The sequence below is a fragment of the Choloepus didactylus genome, chromosome 16 (genome assembly GCF_015220235.1).
Source record: "Choloepus didactylus isolate mChoDid1 chromosome 16, mChoDid1.pri, whole genome shotgun sequence".
Lineage (NCBI taxonomy): Eukaryota > Metazoa > Chordata > Mammalia > Pilosa > Megalonychidae > Choloepus > Choloepus didactylus.
This window is the reverse complement of record NC_051322.1, coordinates 860,469-879,401: the sequence shown is the minus strand read 5'-3', so window position 1 is coordinate 879,401 and position 18,933 is coordinate 860,469. Positions and strand designations below refer to the sequence as shown.

Genomic DNA, 18,933 nt, shown 5'->3' with positions numbered 1-18,933 from the left:
GGGCCCGGAGGGTTTCTGATTCTGCCAAAACACCCAGCCGGTATTTGGAGAACAAAACACATTTTGAACAATTAGACACACTTGGAATAAAGCACCACCCACCGCGCCGCGAGCTCAGGGGGTGAGTCACGCCACCGGGAGAGGCTGTGTAGGTGGGTTTTGTTTTCTTTTCTTTTCTATTGCTGTGGTGTTTGTCTCTATCTAATAATTTTCATTGTGTGCTAATAGCACACTGAACGAGCTTTCACAAAAACAGAGCAGAGGGCCGTTTGTGTTTGTTGGGCCAGAGTGTAAACGGCACAGACCCTCCGGGCCTGGGGGAGAACGAAAATGCCTCGGGCTGTGCCCTGGGGGCTTTGGAGCCTCAGATACCCAGGGACACCTGTGGGCTTTGGGGGTGCCCGTGCTGCCCACCCCCCGCCACAGCCACAGGAACCCACGGGAGCCCAGCATGGGAGAGGCTGGTGGGGGGCTCTCCTGAGACGAGTCGGGGTCTCCGTCCTGCTCAGGGTGGTCCTTCCTCTCTCGGACAAGGGACTGGCTGGTCCTGAAACGTGCGCAGCTCAGCACGAGCCAGCGCCACGGCGCCTGCCCGCGGAGCCCACAGGCTCAGGGCGATCCCCCCTCTTCCCCCCGCCTGGCTGCATCGAGCAACTTCCCGGGATCCAAGAGGCTCCCAAGGGAGCTGAGCAGCGAGCAGAGCCCACCAAGGTCTCCAGCTGTCCTCCCAGGCACGAGGCAGCCCTTGCCAGGCCACAGACGGCGAAGCTCTCGGCCGCCATCTCCAGGGCGGCTGCCATCGCGACGAGCCTGGCCGTTGGAGAACATCCTGCCGCAAAACCAGGTGCAGCGAAGCCCCTCCATGGCGCTGGCCCTGGGGGACACGGCCGCCAAGGACACGGGCTCGGGCTCTGCAGGCAGCGGGAGGCGCTGGATGCCCACGTCTTCACCACTCAGACGCAAAACAGACACGTGTGGCCACTTCATCTTATATCAAAACAAAACACAGAAACCAGCTCCCTGTTTCCTGATGCCCTGCTGGAACTTTCCGATGGAGCTCGCGGCCGGGCGGGGCTGTCAGCAGGAAGCAGCACGCGTTTTCCAAACTCGAGTCACGAGCGTTTCGTTTCCTTCCAGGACAGCGCGGGTGTGTCTCACATAGACAGCTGGGCAGACAAGGCCAGCAGGCCTGGAACGTCCTACCTGCTTCTGCCGTCAGAGCCCACGGGCCCAGTGGGTACAAGGGGAGGCCGGAGTATCTCCCCTCAGCCAGCCTGAGCACACACAGACTGGCCTCTGCACACGCGAGTACACAGGCCTGCCTCTGCACACGTGAGTACATGGGCCTCTGCACACGGGAGCACACAGGCCAGCCTCTGCACACATGAGTACATGGGCCTCCGCACATGGGAGCACATGGGCCAGCCTATGAACACGTGAGCACAGGGGCCACCCTCTACACACACAAGTACACACAGCCAGCTTCTGCACACACAAGCACACAGGCCAGCCTTCCCACACATGAGCACACGGGCCAGCCTATGAACATGTGAGCACACGGGCCAGCCTCCACATGTGGGAGTACACGCAGCCAGCCCCCACACACGGGAGCACACGGGTCCCCGCACACGGGAGCACATGGGCCGGCCTAACATATGAGAGGAGGGAGTTTGCTGGGTGTTTCCTGGGACGGGACCTGCTTACATTGTCTTGGATCAAATACAAAGAAAGAAGAGACGAGAGAGGAGGCAACGAACCAGTAAATCACACCTTTTCCTTTTTCTTTCTTTTGTTTTTTTGTTTTTTTTTTTTTTTTGAGATATGGAGAAAAACATGGAAAGAGAAATTGCCTGGGACAAAATCCTTAAAATGCGTGAGAACAGACCCCATCTCAGCTTCGGCTTGGACCTGCTGAGCCGCCGGGAGCCACACCGTTGGGGGGGGGTGACGATGAGAAGCCGCGGGGAGAGGCTGTGAGGGGAGAGACCCCGAGGGGAGAGGCCGCGAGGGGAGAGGCCGGGAGGGGAGAGGCCGGGAGGGGAGAGGCCGCCAGGGGAGAGGCCGCGAGGGGAGAGGCCGCGAGGGGAGAGGCCCGGAGGGGAGAGGCCGCGAGGGGAGACGCCGCGAGGGGAGAGGCCGCGAGGGGAGACGCCGCCAGGGGAGAGGCCGGGAGGGGAGAGGCCCCGAGGGGAGAGGCCGGGAGGGGAGATGCCGCGAGGGGAGACGCCGCGAGGGGAGAGGCCGGGAGGGGAGAGGCCGGGAGGGGAGAGGCCGCGAGGGGAAACGCCAGGAGGGGAGACGCCGGGAGGGCCCCGGGGCCCCGGGGAGCTGTCCCTGCCCTGCCGTGTCCCCACAGGCCTCCACCCGCGTCACCTCCCGCCGTCCTGACGCTGAACCACTGATGAACCGGGAAGCAGAGGGTCCCATCCCATCCCTGGGCCAACAGAGTAACCGTTTGACAAGGAGGACGCATCATCCATGGCAAGTGTCTGTAAATAATTTTTATCGACTGAACTTCAAGGTTTCGGTGGAACCTGCCAACCAGGGGAAAGGAGACTGAGGACAGGATTTAACACACAAACTCTCGCTTCCAGGCCCTGGTCTCTGGCCAGTGAGGAGCCGCGGGGTCCGTGGGAGAGGACCCTCCTCTGGCTTCGCCCTCCTGCGGCCGGTGCTCTCGGGCTCCCCTCCGGCCCCCCGCGGGACCCGGACCCCAGGGTGGGGGAAGCGGCGGTCAAGGGCCGGCCTGGTCAGGGGAGTCCAGCGTCCCAAACAGACGGGAGCCTGGACAGGGCTGGCTGCATTTCTCAACTCGGGGTTCGCTCCTCTCCCTGGAAAGGGGCCGTTACCCGCACTGAGGGACCCTCGGGAAGAGCCGGGGCCCGTCCTGTGAACTCCGCGTCCCGGGGGCGCTGTCTCCCCACAGTGCTGGCCCTGCTGCCTGTCCCCGGCGCGTCCCCTGGCTCGTCGGCGCGTCGTGGCTCCAGGGGCCAGGATGCGGCTCCATCCTCCTGTCCCGAGGTCAGCGGCCCCTCTGGGACCCCTCAGCGAGCACCTGTGCTGGCTCGGGCCGGCGGGGGCCGTGGACGCTGGTGGGCAGCCATGCGCGGGCAGGGGTCCCGGAGGGGGGGAGGCGGCACTGCAGAGCTCTGGGGGTCCTTGGGGTTGCTGCGGGGCCTGACCCACCCAGGTGGCCTGGGGTCCCACCAGGCAGCGCCCGCTAGCGCCCGGGAGGCAGGCCCTGAGGGGACCCGGCTTCTGTGTAAACCGCAGTTCCCAAACTCAGTGACCAGGCAGCGCGTCCTTCAGTGTGGGACGGGGAGCAGCATTCGGGGGAGGCTCGGGCTCGGCCTTGGGCCCCGGCCGCCCTGGGCCCCTCAGTTTCCTCCTCAGTGACGGAGGGGCTGGGGCGATGGCCCGACCAAGCACCCGGCCTCAAGCACCGCAGGAACCAAGGGCCACGTCAACCTGAAGGGAACGTGCATCTCCACAACCCTGTGCCTGGCCACGCGGTGACAGGGACACCGTTCGGGGGTTCGAAGGGGCCCCACTTCAGAAGTGAGCCCCGGGAAGGCTGGCTGCTCCGGCCCTGACACACGTCGAGACACCGAGCGCGTTAGTGCTCCACATGCTGCCAGGGGAGGCGGAGGGCTCTGCTCGGGGACGGCACCGTGCCCACCGCGCGGCTGTGAGGAAGCCCAGGCAGGCTCCTTGGACGCCCTCCTCGGCTCCGCACGGCTCTGACCACAGGCTGTCCGCCCTCTACTTGATTACCCCGGGTGGTGGGGAGATCACTGCCTTTCCCAACCCGAGAACAGCATGGCTCTGCGGTCGGATGAGCAAAGGATTGAACCCAAACACCGAGGCTGAAACTGTGCTGCGTGCACTCAGCCCCTGCACCTCGGTTTCCTCCACTGGAGGAGGCACTCGCCCCGCAGCCCCGGAGCAGCCCTTGGGCAGCAGGAATTGTGCTGGGGTCAGCAGTGACCGCCCTTCCAAGCCTCCCTAAGGAAGCAGTTCTGCCCCTGGGCCCTCACAGACGGCAGCCACGGCCCCTCCAGAGCCCTCGGGAGCCCCAGCCGCCCCTCAGGTTTCTGCTTTCCGCATGAACGTTCTGGTTCTCCTCGACTGATCATCTTGGGACAAATTCTATGCTCCCCTCTCTCCTCTGCTCACCCGTAGATGTTGTGCCCCTTTGGTCCAAGCACATGTTTAAAGAATCGAATTCCTAAGGAGGCAGTTAGGGCTGTAAAGGGCCTTGGAGGTGATCACATGACGGGCCCGAGGTCACACGGCTGGACGCGGCCCGGCCCCGAGTCACAGCTGGATACAGCCTGACCCTGAGTCACGGCTGGTCATGGCCTCTGAGGCACGGCTGGACGCGGCCCAACCCGAGTCACGTCTGGACACGGCCCCTTGCTTCGGCCCCGTCGTTTGTCCCTCTGTCCCCGTATGATCCAGCACTGCCCCTTCCGCCCTCCACCTTCTCCGGGAGACGCTGGGGTGATTCGTCAGCAGCGTTGTCCCACCTCAGACTCCCCAGGGAGGCCAGGAAGGAGAGCGCCCAGGGTCAGGGCAGGGGCGGTGGGAAGGAGCTCACCCAGTGGAGCTCGGGGCCCACGGCCGAAGGGGCACTGGGTCCTGCTGAACCGGGACGGCCACCGGGCTCCGTGCGGGTGACAGCCCCTCCTCTCCGAGACCCTCTGCTGGGTGGACGCCCAGCACTCTGCCCCCGTCACTGCCGAGGGACTGAGCGTCCTCGGGCCGGACCCTGATGAAGTCGGAGGCCCGTCCTGGGATTCCAGGAGCTCGTGATCTAACTTCTGCTCATCTTGCTCCCCGAGACTAGACAACAGCTTCACTCGCTCAGACGGGGCTCCTCCAAGTGGTGATTAGAGCAGAGCTACGGGACACACGTCTTCCTGCAGGTCTCTACACTACAGCAGGAGAGCCAGAGGAAGAAATGATCACCCATTGTTTAAAAACACAGAAAGAAGTAATTGCCTATGTATGTATTTATATGTGTGTATACACATGTACACGTGTGGGCCTGTGCATGTCTGTAAATACATATGAGTGTATTACATGTCTTAATAGATAATACATGTTTTTGTTTACATCATCATGAAAATTATATAAATATAATGACCAATATATTATGTACATTAGGAAGTAATTGCACCACAGGTGCCCTTTGTTCTTTCAGGACCGGTCTAGAGGAACGAAATCTTTAAGAGTAGAAGCCAAACCTAAGCCAGGCCTGGCCACACCTTTGAGATTATCTCAGGGACCTGCTGGGTGAGAGCCTGAGGCTCCTTCTTAGAGATCATTCAAGATGCACTTTGGTGATTTTTTCCCTAGAATTGTGATGATTTAAGAGTGCTTCATTTAAATGAATGGCCATCATAATGTTCATCTGGAGGTTTTTTTCTTTTTTTAAAGTCTGGTTTTTAAATACATTATTTGGTTGGTGTCTCTGCAAAAACTTCCTGTGCTCTGTGGTGTGGGGACCCCAGGCCCCGGCGTGTGGGGGTCCCCTGCAGCCACCGGAGACAGGGAAGGCCGCCGTCTGCTCATGGCAACTCACGTTTCCTGGCCCTTCCTGTGCAGATCTTGGGATTTCTCAGAACAGCCCAGTCCGCAGATGAAATTTTTTTAAACTATTCCTATCGGCTGGGTGTGTGTTTCCCACCTGGGACCCGGAAGTGTGGGGTCAGGACCTGGCGCCCTGCGGACGCGGCTCCACAAGGCCCCCCCTTCCTCACTCCCATGAAGGAACCCCAAAAAGAGAACATGGGACAAAGGGGCAGAGGGAGGCAGTGGTGACCAGGGGGGCTGCCCTGGGTGGGGAGGCACCTGTGACCCCCAGACTTCAGAGACATATGTACATTTTTATTAATGGTGATTTGCTCGAACCCGTCACAAAGTATTGAAATCTTTACTTTTATCAATAGTTGTGTTCCTTTAGTGGGGAAAATAGTTGCTTCCTTTTACAGGGCAAAAAAGACATGCTAAGAACCTGTAAAGCACCTCCCCCATCCTCTATCGCTGTAATAAATGAAAGCGTCATGCGTGCAGTCTGCCTTGCGCTGGACTCGCGGGAGCGGGTGCCCCAGTCAGCGGGCGGGTCGCAGCGTGCTGAGACGAGCGTCCCACGTCACCCAGCAGTGCTGCTGAGGAACCTGGGCCCCAGGAGCCAGCCACGAGGTGCAGGAGTCAGTGAACCATCTAACTTGAAGGGCATTTGGGAAGCCCTGAACATCCACCAACCATAATTCTTTACAAACAACTTATGTAATCCTCTTCTTTGTCTTAAAACCCTCGCTTGGAGGCCCCAAGAAGGGACCCAGTTTGGGCCTGTGCCCCTGAATGGCAGTTCTAAGATTCTAGGTAAGTGCTCGCGTTGCTTTGCAGCTCAGCTGCGATTTCTCGGTCGACCTTACTTGGTGTCAGAAGAGGGATCCGCAGGGCCTCCAGTTCAGCTCCGAAGCTGTGGTCGGATCCGCCACGGCACCTGCGGGGTCTGTGCTGTCGTTTCCCGACACCCCGGGGTCTGTGGTTCAGTGCCAGGTCCTGAACCTCCTCTCCTGGGGTTGAGGTTCTGGCCTTTGCTTGGGTGTCTGCTGGTTCCGGGCATTTTGGGCTTTGCCCTTCTGGTCCGGGCTCCTTTGGGTTGCCGTTTTGGTTTACAGGAATTTCTCCTGTTTGGAGGATTCTCACACATTCGGAATCTCTCTCTCTCTCCCTGACATCACACGAGGGAGGCCTCCCTGTTGTTTCAACTGACCTTTGTCCCGGCTGAGGGCAATCGCGTAATCGCCATGGTGGGCACGGGCTGGGCACTCGATGCCGTTAGGACGCCGCCACCTTTCCATGAGACGCCCGGCCTCCTCGTGATGGACGCGGTGGGCACGGACAAGCAAGACTGACAGGTGGCCGCCTGCCGCCCTCGAGGCCATTCCCACGCCCGGGGACCCAGGGGCTGCCGCCAGGTGGATGAAGCACCCGGAAGGCGCCCCAGAGCACCTCGTTACCACCCCCAGTTGGTATCTCACTGTCCACAAGATATCCTAGTTCCAACCTGCCTTCTGTTAAACAACTGCGAAATCCTAGTAGGCATTATTTCAATTATTTAAAAAAATACGTTACATGCCAGAAAAAAGAATCATTATTTTATAATAAACCTTCATTAAAAATCTTTCACTTTTATAAAACAGTAGTAACTATGACCATTTTTTTATCTTTTATGTTTTAAGTCTTGTAATCCACAATTAATTTTTAGTTTTATTCTGTTTTCTTGAAAAAACTTGCAATCAACTGCAGGCCAAAGTGCTTCATCTTCAAAAAAATAAACAAAACACTGTCGCAGAACCCTGTGGGGGATCAGGCCGGGTTCTCCGAGGCACCAGCTCCTCGTGACCTTGCTAAGGAGCTCAGAGACCCCCCGGGACTGACCCAGGATTTCCAGAAATCTCACGGGAAGCTGATGGCTCCTGAAATTGCCAACACAGATGGAGGGGGGCAGGAGTTAACTACTTAGAACTGAATGAACTGATTAAAAATTATTATAAGTTTTGTTTTGAAATATTGCTAATGTTTCAATGTTTTTCTTTCTAAATACAAGGAATCCCTTTGCCTCTCCCTTAAACTATAACTCATAAAATGTTCATCTTTGTCTCCATGCCTGATCCCCTAGAATTTGAAAACTCTTATTGGATATTCTTATGTTCATAAAAATATAATTATTTGCATAAGTTCAATTAAAAAAAGTCCTCCTTGTTAACAGGACATAACTGGAGACAGATTGTATAGCCAAAGCTTTAACTGGAATATCATAACTGAAAATAATGCCAGCCGAGTCTCAGATCCTCGGGGGAGCGCCGTCGTAGCGTATTTACACCTTGCTGGTCTTTCCTCTTGTTGCAATTATTACGTGTCTTATTTGTTGTCTCTTCCCCCCGTGCCAACCCCACGCCCTTAGCCTGAAGCAGGTCCCTGTGAGCTCGTCACAAAGCTGAGCCTGGCCCTGGCTGAGAGTCGCCCCGAGTACCCCTGCTCCCAGGGGCCCTCTCTCAGTGGATAATCCCCCCCTCCGCCCGACTCCCAGGGAGCCCCAGAAGGGGACATGAGGAAAGAGAGAAAACAAAGCAGCACGGAGTTGCCACGGCTCAGAGGTTTAAAATGGAGTTGGGGCCCCTTGGGAGGTCACGCTGTGCACGTCTGAGCCAGAAGTCACCAGCCGCCAAGGAGCAGAGAACCAAAGCCACGGTGCTTCCGGGGACCCTGGACCCCACGAGCCGTCTGTAACCTGAAGGACACTGGGAAACCGCCGTCCACCAACCGTAAAACAACCCACATCACCTTTTTTTTCCTTAGAAACCCTTGCTTGGGGCCCCAAGATGGGACACAGTTTGGGTTGCTCCTGTCGGCCAAGAAATAGACTGAGCTGCAAGGCAAGAAAAGGCATTTATTTGAGGTCTTGGCATTGCCGTTTGGGGAGCACAGATTCGGGTGGTCGCCCACATCGTGTTCTGTCTTGGATTTCCAGGCGACCCTTTTAAGGGAAGGAGGGTTCTGCAAGTTTGTGGTTGGTGCATGTTTGGGGTCCTCAAGTCGCCCGCAGTTGGTTAGCCGAGTCCTTCAGCCCTGGCCGTGTGTGTCCAGTTGTCCTCGGGGTGAGGAACTTTGTTGCTCAGGGTTTGCACACGGCGGCACTTTGTGATTTCTGGCCGAGTCCTGCCTACAAGTACCCTCCGGAATGACCTCCTGACCCCATTTAACCTTAGCCTTGGGAGGGGCAGCGGCCGCCCTGGCCTCGGCAGTGCCCGTCGCCGGTTTCCTCCTGCTGGTGCTGCTTTCCCGTCCCTCTGGTCCTGGCGTTTTTCACCGTAACCTTGTCCCCAGCCGCGCTGCCTTCCATCTCACACAGAAACCCCCTTTTCCTCCAGCCCCCCGTGGCCTCTGCCTGTCCTAAAAGCAGCTTGGGACAGTCACAGAAAGAAACTTCAAGAAACAACAAAAGAAACCTCTTGGAAAATCTGCGTTGTCCATGTCAAAGATGGCGGGTTATGTTCCCTGAAGTGAGTTGTTTCTTCTTTCATTCTCCGCCCAGATATGGTCCTTCCCACCCTGGGAGCAGCACCCCCTTCTCTCTCGCTGCTCAACGAGAACCCCCGTTTCTTCCCCCACCCCCGCCAGCCACGTCAGTGTCCTTCAGGGGGTGTCCTGGCCTCTTCTAGGGGCTGGGGGGTCACAGCAACCCGGCAGGGCCCTGTCCTCCCACGGCCCACTACCCAGGGCAGGGAAACGGGGACGGACGCCCGGGAACCGACCCTCCTGCCCTGCCCCGCCCGCCCCGGGTTATCTGGCTTCCCTTACGGTATAAAAGACTCCCAGTATTTTCTCGGTCAAGTCCCCCTGAGCTAAAGCTGGGGCTCGGTCGTGTGCACCCCGGAGCCCTGACTAACCACACGCCAGGTCATCGGGGTCACACGTTCACATGACGATGACTCAGCCTCCACCCGGGCTGGGGGGATGGAATGAGGAAGGGGAAGACCCCGTCTCAGCATGGGCGCCCCAAAGAAGACCCAGAGACAAGGGCTGGGGCGGGTGGTCTATTGGGAGGGGCCCCGGGAAGCCCGGATGACAAGATGGGGAGGGTCACTTGCGGAAACTGGCGTGAAGCAGCTGGAGGCCCTCGGAGGGAGCCCCCCTGTGCTGGGTGTGGCGAGCAGACCCCGCGGCCAGGAGAGACCCTCCAGGGGAGACCCTCAGGGGAGAGGCGCCAGCGGGCAGTAGAGCCGGATGCCGACGAGCTCGGGAGAGCCGGGGTCTCCACGGCTTCCCGTCTCACCGCGGCAGGAGATGGAGCTCCTCCCGAACGGGACACTGGGGGACGAGAATCCCAGCCAGCAGCTGCCGGGAGCTCCTCAGCGAGTGGAGGTGCCCTGGACAGGGGAGGGCAGCCAGCGTCGCTGCCCTGGAAAGCGTCCGACATTCGAGGGAGAACTGGAAATGATTCTGAGGGCGGAAGACGGCCTATGAAGGACGTGAAGTGTTCTTGTGAGGAGTAATTACAGCATCGAGGACAGGTGCTCCCTGAGGAGCCGAGACCAGGGTGCTGGGGAAGAGCCAACAGGAGCACGAGGTCACTCCAGAAACTAAAAATGTGACAGGCAAAACGTTAAATTTCTCAATAGAAACCATTTCTATTAGACATAGACATAGTTGTATAGAGATATAAGGGAAATGTTGAGGAAGTCTCCAAACGACAAGAAAAAGAAAAAGCATAGAAAATGGAAAAGAGAATGTAAGAATCCATCCAGGAGGAATAAATGAGAAGAGAAAATAGAGAAAATGGACATGAGAAACTTCTTCAAGAGCTAATATAAGAACATTTACCAGAACTGAATCGAATTTGAAGTTCCTGTTGCCAGTCAAATAATAACAATTATTGAAAAAGTTGAAGAAGAGCACACCATGGTACGTTAAGACATTTAGAAGATCCCAGAAGCCCCGGAGGTGTAAGTGGATCCATGCGAAGGCCGGGAGCGAGCAGCCTGCACCCACCAGGCCCACGGCCAGGGCCTCCGGAGGGTGCCCCAGGGGCCAGGCCACCGTTCTCGGGATCTCCCCTCCGGGAACCTGCTGTCCTGGGGCTCAGGCAGGAGCCAAGAGGGACACCGTGGGCTCCAGCAGCGAGGGTGAGGAGAGAAGCGGATCAGCCCCCGGGAGAGTCCCCGGGAGGCCCAGGCGGCTGCTCAGCAGGAACCGGAGGACGGGGGCCCCACGAGGAGAAGCCAAACAGGGGGCTCCCCGGCCCCTCCGGCCCCGGGCAGAACAGTCCTCAGAGACGCTTCCTCGTAGGTGCATAGAAAAGTGAAGAAAGCAGAAGTAACGATTAACTCCAGCAAATGGAAGAGCTGTGCGAGCGGAGGATGTAATTACGCTTGGCTCAGCGAGGCCGCCACGTCTGAAAACGCGGGTGAATACGTACGTGGATGATCACCGTGGTTTGTGGATGCCACGTTCCAGCACGTGTTAAAACGACGTCTGCGCTTCCAGGCTGTGCGGCCATCCAGTGGGCCCAGCAGGGAGCAAAACTGACAGTGAGGGAACCACGTCCCCTCTGGGCATTGTGCCGTGCACGGGGAAGGGAGCAGCTGTAGGGTGAGACCGTCGCCCGTCGTAGTGCGGATGACGACACACCTGTCGGGGCACTGACCCGTGAGGGCAGAGCAGGGTGCCCCGCGCTGAGAGAAGTGGACGTTAGAGCAGACCGAGAGCCGGCGTGGAAAGTCTCCTCAGGGGTGCGGGGGGGTTCCCTGCTGCTGTTTTCAATACCTAGTTCACCTTTTTAACCGTCAGTACCTGGTTTGCCTTTTCCATAAAAGCCCTATTTAACTTTTGCTGTGGTTTGATAAAAATGTAAAATGGCTTGGAAAAGGGAAGCCTACGAATCCCCACGTGGAGCCCTGCAGAGACGTTTCTGTGGTTCCCCATCACCGGCGGGGCGAGCTCAAGCTCAGGCGATGACCTCCCCGCGCAGACAGGGTTCGTGAACCCGAGCACGCGGCTGCCGCAGCCCCGAGGGCTGGAGCCCCTGGAGCCAGGCGTGTGGGAACCGAGTTTGGGGTCCATTCGCGTGGTGATGAAGCCAAAGTCAAAATGGGCACCCCAGAGCCTGCTCTCCAAGTCAGGCTGGCCCGTTTGCGTCACATGTGATGGTGAGGGGAAGGCCATGGAAGGTTGATCAGTTGTATCGGGAAAGGAATAATTTTCCAAATGGGCCAAAATAAATAATTGATAGTTGGCTCCCCCTCTCAACAGGAGTGGGTCCTGCTCTCCGTGTCCACCCCCCCTCCTTTTGGGGGCCACAACGCCAAGGAGCCCACGAGGGACCAGGCACAAGGGGAAAACGGGGCGTCAATGTCTCAGAGTGCCCCTGTCTGAAAGCCAGGTGTCACCCCCGGGTGACCTCTGGGGTCCCCTGCGCTGTGCAGCCCCCGCGGCCCGTCCGTCACCCTGTCGCCACGGGACAGGTTGGATCTGCTCTAAAAGGACAGCCTGGCATGGGACGGGGCTCCGAGTGCCCCCATCATGGGGTGGAGCACAGGGGGCACAATCAGCGATCAGCTCGGTGCCCCCATCACCTTCCTAGTGGAGGGCCTTGGGGGCCTGGCGAGCGCCTCATCGGGATTTGGATAATGTGGAAAATCCTGTTTGGATCAATATGGCAAAGCGGCCAGAGAGCCAGTGCAGCCTCTCCAGTGGGCGCTTCCTGATGACCCAGCCACCAACAATGCCAGTTTCAACACGAACCCCCTGCTGATGGTTTGGAGTATTTTTCCATAACCCTGAAAAATAATTTGAAGTCAACTTTTATGGATGCACTCTCATCTAGCAGTAGAATGTAACTCAAATGCCAAGTCCTAAGTGAAACTAACTTTACTAAAATAATAGTCAGGAGTAACGTGAAAACCCATTAGCCGCCCCAGTATTTGGCTTCGGCATTTTCTGAACTGTACGTGCTAATTTGACTGTAGTTCTCAACACCAGAAGACAAATGCCCACAGGGAACACTGACTGTGATTTAAATTTGGTTTTCCTTGCTTGGTGAGACCCAATTTACGAAAGTCTCCTATCCCCAAATCTAAGTGAACAGAACAAACAAATGAGGGAATTAAACTATGAAAAGGTTTTGTTTTAGTCAGACACACACCACGTCTTCCCAGAGATTCTCAAGTGTATTTAAACTATTGTTAAATAAGATTTAGTCTAATGAAATTCTATTTCTAATCTGCTTTTCAAAGACACCTGTACCACATAAACTAAGGAACACTTTTTTATTTATTTTAAGCAAAAGTTGATAACCAAAATAGTCATTAAAATAACAAATATCTTTATTTTCATGATTTTCTCTTTTGGTGTTTACAAGTCAAAAAACTATAAATACTGCAATCTCAAAACACGAAATGGAAATATGATAAATCCAAGAATGAAGTTTTTATGGGGATCCCAACATGACCATACTTCGTAGATTGTTTTAAAGCCTGAAAGACTGTATTTGCACTAATATATTTGCACATCCTACAACTACCATGTGCTCAAATTGCAGGTGGAATGGATCAGCCATGCTTTCTCACTATTTTTTAAATAATTTATTTGTTTTTAATTTCAGAAAAATATCAAAACATAAAAATCATGTTAACTATTTTAAGTGGACAATTCTTTGACATTAAGCACATTGACAATCCTGTGTAACTTTCACCACCATCTATTTCAAGACTGTTTTTATCATCCCAAACCAAGACTCCTACTCATTTAGCAGCAACCCCCCCACACCCCCACCACCCAGCCCCGCTCGCCACCATTCTGCTCCCTCTCTCGGTGGATTTGCTTGCTCTGAGTATGTCGTATGAGAGAAGTCATACAGTATTTATCCTTTCGTGTCTGGCTTATTTCGCTCAGCGTGATGTCGTCTAGGTTCATCCATGTTGTAGCACGTGCCAGCTCTTCACTGCTCTTACGGGTGACTGACATTCGATCGCCCATGTGTGTGTCGCATGTGTTTGCCCACTCGTCTGCTGGGGGACACGTGGGCTGCTTCCACCCTTTGGTTATCGTGAATAACGCTCCAGTGAACACCGGTGTGCAAAAGTCTGTCCGAGTCGTGGTTTCAGTTCTTTTGGGTTTATACCTAGGCGTGGAAGTGCTGGTCACATGGTAACTGTCTGCAGAGCCTCCACACTGTTTCCCACAGCAGCTCGACATTTCATATTCTCACCACGAATGTACAAATCTTCTCATTTTCCTATCCTTGCCAACACTTATTTTCAGATTTTTAAATAATAGCCATCCTAGAGGGTGTGAAGTAGTATCTCATCGTAGTTTTAATTTGTATTTCTCTAAAGGTTAATGACGTTGAGCCACTTTTCATACATTTATGATCATTTGAGTATCTTTTTTGAGGAAACGCCTACTCAAATCCTTAACCCATTTTTAAATTGGGTTGTTTGTCTTTTGGTATTGAGTTGGAGGAGTTCTTTACATATCATGGATATTAAACCTTTTACAGATACATGGTTCCAAATATTTTTCCAATTCTGTAGGCTGTCTTTTCACTTTCTTTCTTGATAATGTCCTTTGATGCATAAATGTTTTTAATTTTGATGAAGCCCATTTTATCTATTTTTCCTTTTGTTGGTTGAGCTTTCAGTATAAAATTTAAAAATCCATTGCCTACCTCTCTCTCTCTAACTGAGCCATTGCGACAGGTGAACTCACTGCCCTCCCCCCTACGTGGGACCCGACTCCCAGGGTTGTAAATTTCCCTGGCAATGCAGAATATGACTCCCGGGGATGAATGTGGACCCGGCGTCATGGGATTGAGAGTATCTTCTTGACCAAAAGGGGGATGCAAAATGAGACGAAATAGTTTCAGTGGCTGAGAGATTCCAAATGGAGTCGAGAGGTCACTCTGGTGGACATTCTTATGCACTATATAGATAACACCTCTTAGGCTTTAATGTATTGGAATAGCTAGAAGTAAATACCTGAAACTACCAAACTCCAACCCAGCAGTCTGGACTCCTGAAGACAATTATATAATAATGTAGATTACAAGGGGTGACAGTGTGATTGTGAAGACCTTGTGGATCACACCCCCTTTATCTAGTGTATGGATGAGTGGAGGAATGGGGATAAAAACTAAAGGACAAATGGGGTGGGATGGGGGGATGATTTGGGTGTTCTTTTTTTCACTTTTATTTTTTATTCTTGTTCTGGTTCTTTCTGATATAAGGAAAATGTTCAGAGATAGATTGTGGTGATGAACGCATAACTATGTTATCATACTGTGGACAGTGGATTGTATACCATGGATGATTGTATGGTGTGTGAATGTATTTCAATAAAACTGAATTTAATAAAAAAAAATAAAAATTAAAAAAAAATCCTATTTAGGTGTGGCCAAACTCAATGAGGGCAGTGCATAAATACATATAACTAGAGACCTTATTAAGAGAAGAAATTCAGATGCAGCCAGAGGAACCAGAAGCCAGAAGTCAGTGGAAAGTGGAAAGGTGGACACAAGGAGAGAGAGATCTCCATGTGATGGGAGGCAGAGACGCAAGCCAAAGAAACCTGAGAATTGCCACAAGCCAGCACCAGAACACAACAGACTTTGGGGAGAAGGCATAGGTTTGCTAATGCCTTGAGACTGGACTTCTAGCTCCTGAAACGGAGAGACAATAAATCCTGTTATGTCAAAAAAAAACAAAAAAAAAAAAAACAAAAAAAATCCATTGCCTGTTACAAGGTCCCAAAGACATGTCCCTAAGTTTTTTTTTAAGAGTTTTATAGTATGATCTCTTATATTTAGGCCATTGACCCGTTTTGAATTAATTTTTGTACGTGGTCAGAGACAGGTGTCCACCTCCATTCTTTTGTGTGTGGATTTCCAGGTGACCTAGCACCATTTGTTGAAGAGACTGTTCTTCCCCCACTGAGTGGACTTGGCACCTTGTTGAAAACCAACTGGCCACAGATGTGTGGACTTAACTCTGGACTCTGAATCCTGTTCCACTGGTGCATACGTCTGTCCTTACGCCAGTGCCACACTGCTCTAATTCCTGTAGGTTTGCAGTAAGGTTTTGAAATCAGGAAGTGGGAGTCCTCCAACTTTGTTCTTCTTTTTCAATGTCGTTTTGGCTGTCTGGGGCCCATTGCAATTCCGTTTGAATTTGAGGATCAGCTTTTCCATTTCTGGAAGAAAAAGAAAAAGGCTGCTGGAATTTCATGAGGGATTGCATTGAACTTTTAGATCACTTTAGGCAGTATTGACATTTTAGTATTAAGTCTTCCAACCCATGAGCCCAAGGAGTCTTTCCATTTATTTGGTTATTTTTTAATCTCTTTCTACAATGTTTTGTAGTTTTCAGTGTACGAGTCTTTCTTCTCCTTGATTAAATTTATTCCTAGGCATTTTATTCTTTTAGATGCTATTGTAAATGGAATTTTTCGTTACTGGTGTATGGAAATCCAACTGACTTCTGCGTGTTTATCTTGTGTCCTGCAACTTTGCTGAATTTATGTGTTACTTCTAGTAGATTTCTTGTGGATTGTTTGGGATTTTCTATATATAGGATCATGTAATCCACAAATACGGATAATTTGAGGTCTGTCTTTCTTTCCGGTTTGGATGCCTTTAACTCTTTCTCTCACATAATTGCTCTGGCTGGAACTTGCAGCACAATGTTGAATAACAGTGGTGGCAGCGGGCATGCTTGTCTCGCTCCTGATCTTAGAGAGAAAGATTTCAGTCTCTCACCATTGAGTATGACGTTAGCTGTGGAGTTTTCTTAAGTGCTCTTTATCATGTTGAGTAGTTCCCTTCTATTCCTGGTTTTCTGAGTGTTTTTATCATAAAAGGATGTTGGAGTTTGTCAAATGCCTTTTCTGCATCAATTCATATGATCATGTTTTTTTTCATAATTCTATTAATGTGGTGTATTACATTGACTGGTTTTCTTATGTTGAGCCATCCTTGAATTCCTGGAATTAATCCTACTTAGTCATGATGTATAATCCTTGGATTTGGTTTGCCAGTATTTTGTTGAGAGATTTTGGATCTGTTTCTATAAGGGATGTTGGTCTGTAATTTTCTTTTCTTGTGCTGTCTTTCTTTGGCTTTGTGTCACAGTAATGCTAGCCTCATAGAGGCAGTTAGGAGGCATTTTTGGAAGTGTTTGGAAGACTTTGAGAAGGATTGCTGTTAAATCTTCTTTAAAACTTTGGTAGAATTCAGCAGTGAAACCACCTGCTCCTGGACTTTTCTTTGTTTGGAGGTTTTAAATTACTGATTCGATCTCTCTACTTTTCATAGGTCTACTGAGATTTTCTGTTTCTTTTTTAGTTTAAAAATAGCTGATTTGGACAGTTCCTGCCAGTCCAGTGGTTTGGGTGGAGGGACTGATTCTGGGAGCTTCCTGCTCCACCGTCTTCCTGCAATCCTGGCTCTTTGTCCCTGGTTGATTCACATTTTGCTTTTGTTAGACTCGTGGTTTCAATATTACTTATTAGAGTAGCTTTCTTCAGGGGACTTTCCCCAAAGACTTAAATTTGGCAATCCAGAAAAGGCAAGAGCCAGAAACCATCGATGTGGCAACAGTGGGTGTCGGTGGTGCAAGCTGAGAGTGGAGGTGAGAGAGCAGGTGGAGGGCAGGGAGTGGGAGAGCCACTCTCCCACCTGGAGCCGAGAGGAGGAGGCGCCCAGCCCACCTTGACTGCGAGGTGGTGTTTGCACGTCGCACCATCTCGGGGCGCCCTGTCTGTGTGCTTGGATTCTGTTATGCCGCTTACAACTAAAGGGCTGCAAAAGGCTGACCTCCAGACTCGTCCATGTTTTGTTATTAAAAAGAGAGTAGGTTAAAGACAGTTTTTAATCTATGAAAGAGATGAACATTTAGTTTCCATCTCCAGTGGTTTATTTGATAATTGTACCCACAAACAAGCAACAAAGAGCATTTTGCCGCCTGTGGATGGAGCCCACAGGGTCCGTCCGGTGCTCAAGGGACCACTGCTCTGGGCTCCTGGGCGCCATCAGGCTGGAAACTGGTGCATGACGGACAGGTGAAGGGGCTACCGCCTGCAGGACTCAAGGAAGTGTCCAGCACCGATCCATGGTGGCTGGAGGGTGTAGGACGAGCTTGATATATAGATGGGACAATGTCCTCCTCAAATATAAAAATAAACAAACTTGAAGGCCAAGTTTTCAAAGGTGGATGAGGTTTCAGTGGTGGAGCTGGCCTTTCGGGCAAGGGGGTGGCAGGCCTCTAGGGGACTGATGCCTTAGAGGGGTTCCAGGGGATTGTGAAGGACACGCCCGGGGGTGCCAGCTACTCGGGGTGCTCCCGGCAGGTGGGAAGTGCCAGCAGCGGTGGCGGCAGCGGTTTGACGTGGCAGGAGTGGCTGATGGGGGAGGGGCTGCAAGGGGCATCCGGGGACCCCGTGGGCCTTCGCGGAGGCAATTCCACGGCCAAGAGGGGCCTGGCAGCATTGCCGCCGATCACTGGGGACATTGGCTCGGGAGCGAGGAGGAGAGCAGCTCAGAGACGGTGCAGAAACCACGGCAAGAGCTGCTGGCTCGGGAGGACGCCAGGGCAGCGGTGAGGCAGGAGGAGAGCAGGAGGCTCGGCAGGCCCCGCAGCCCCTGGGCCACCTGCAGGTGAAGGGTGCTTGAGGGTGTGCGTGGCTGATGGTCGGAGGACAAGCACCCGTCGGTCCTGAGAGCTCTTCACTCCCAAAGGACGATGGCCCGTGCCCTCTTGCTGCCCATCGGACAGTTTCCGCGTTTGCTATAGCGGTCATCATGCTGAGGCCAAATTCCCAGCTCTGGGTTGGGACCCATCACACAGTTCATGGCTCTCTCTTGAGTCACTCAGTGCTGCTCCCAGTTCCCAGAAAACACAATGAATTACTACTGGCCTGAAAGGGTCACTGGCTTTACCTTAGTTTTTCCCCATCAAACAAGGCCAGAGAAAACTCAATGATTGTTTCTCCTTTCCATCTACTTTGATGTAGGAGCTGTCACTGGACGTCACTACTGCTGTTTCATGGAGCTGGTTACTGAGGCCTCTGGAGTTGGACGAGGCTTTGTTGAGAACATTGATATCCTCTTCTTCCCCATGAGAGACATGTCTTTATTCCACCCCAGTGTAAGGTCTTCAAATCAAAAATTGGATGAATGCAGCCGATGAGATAGAATTCTAGCTGGTCAAGATGGTGATTAAGATGCTCCAGAGTGCCATTTGCCCCCAGAATCTGTGAACAACCAGCAAAACCTGGAAGATCCGTCTTCCTTGCACCTCTGGAGAACAGGGGAAGGTTGCAGTAACTTGGCAGGAGCGGAATCAACAGCACGCAGCTTTACAA

At 53.1% G+C, this 18,933-nt stretch overlaps 1 protein-coding gene across 1 annotated transcript; it reads left to right on the top strand.

Annotated features, from left to right (window-relative positions):
- Positions 1-2,253: 2,253 nt before the first annotated feature.
- On the top strand, positions 2,254-5,603 carry LOC119511187 (collagen alpha-1(I) chain-like). The gene is made up of 2 exons (XM_037805683.1): positions 2,254-2,481; positions 2,595-5,603. The coding sequence occupies exons 1-2, from the start codon at positions 2,402-2,404 to the stop codon at positions 3,394-3,396; spliced, it is 882 nt and encodes a 293-aa protein (XP_037661611.1). The 5' UTR covers positions 2,254-2,401; the 3' UTR covers positions 3,397-5,603.
- The last annotated feature ends 13,330 nt before the right edge of the window (positions 5,604-18,933 follow it).

Coding starts and splice junctions, on each gene's coding strand:
- LOC119511187 (XM_037805683.1), top strand. CDS start 2,402: ATGAACCGGGAAGCAGAGGGTCCCATCCCATCCCTGGGCCAACAGAGT. Junction 2,482..2,594: donor AGGAGGACGCATCATCCATG/GCAAGTGTCTGT, acceptor TCTCGCTTCCAG/GCCCTGGTCTCTGGCCAGTG.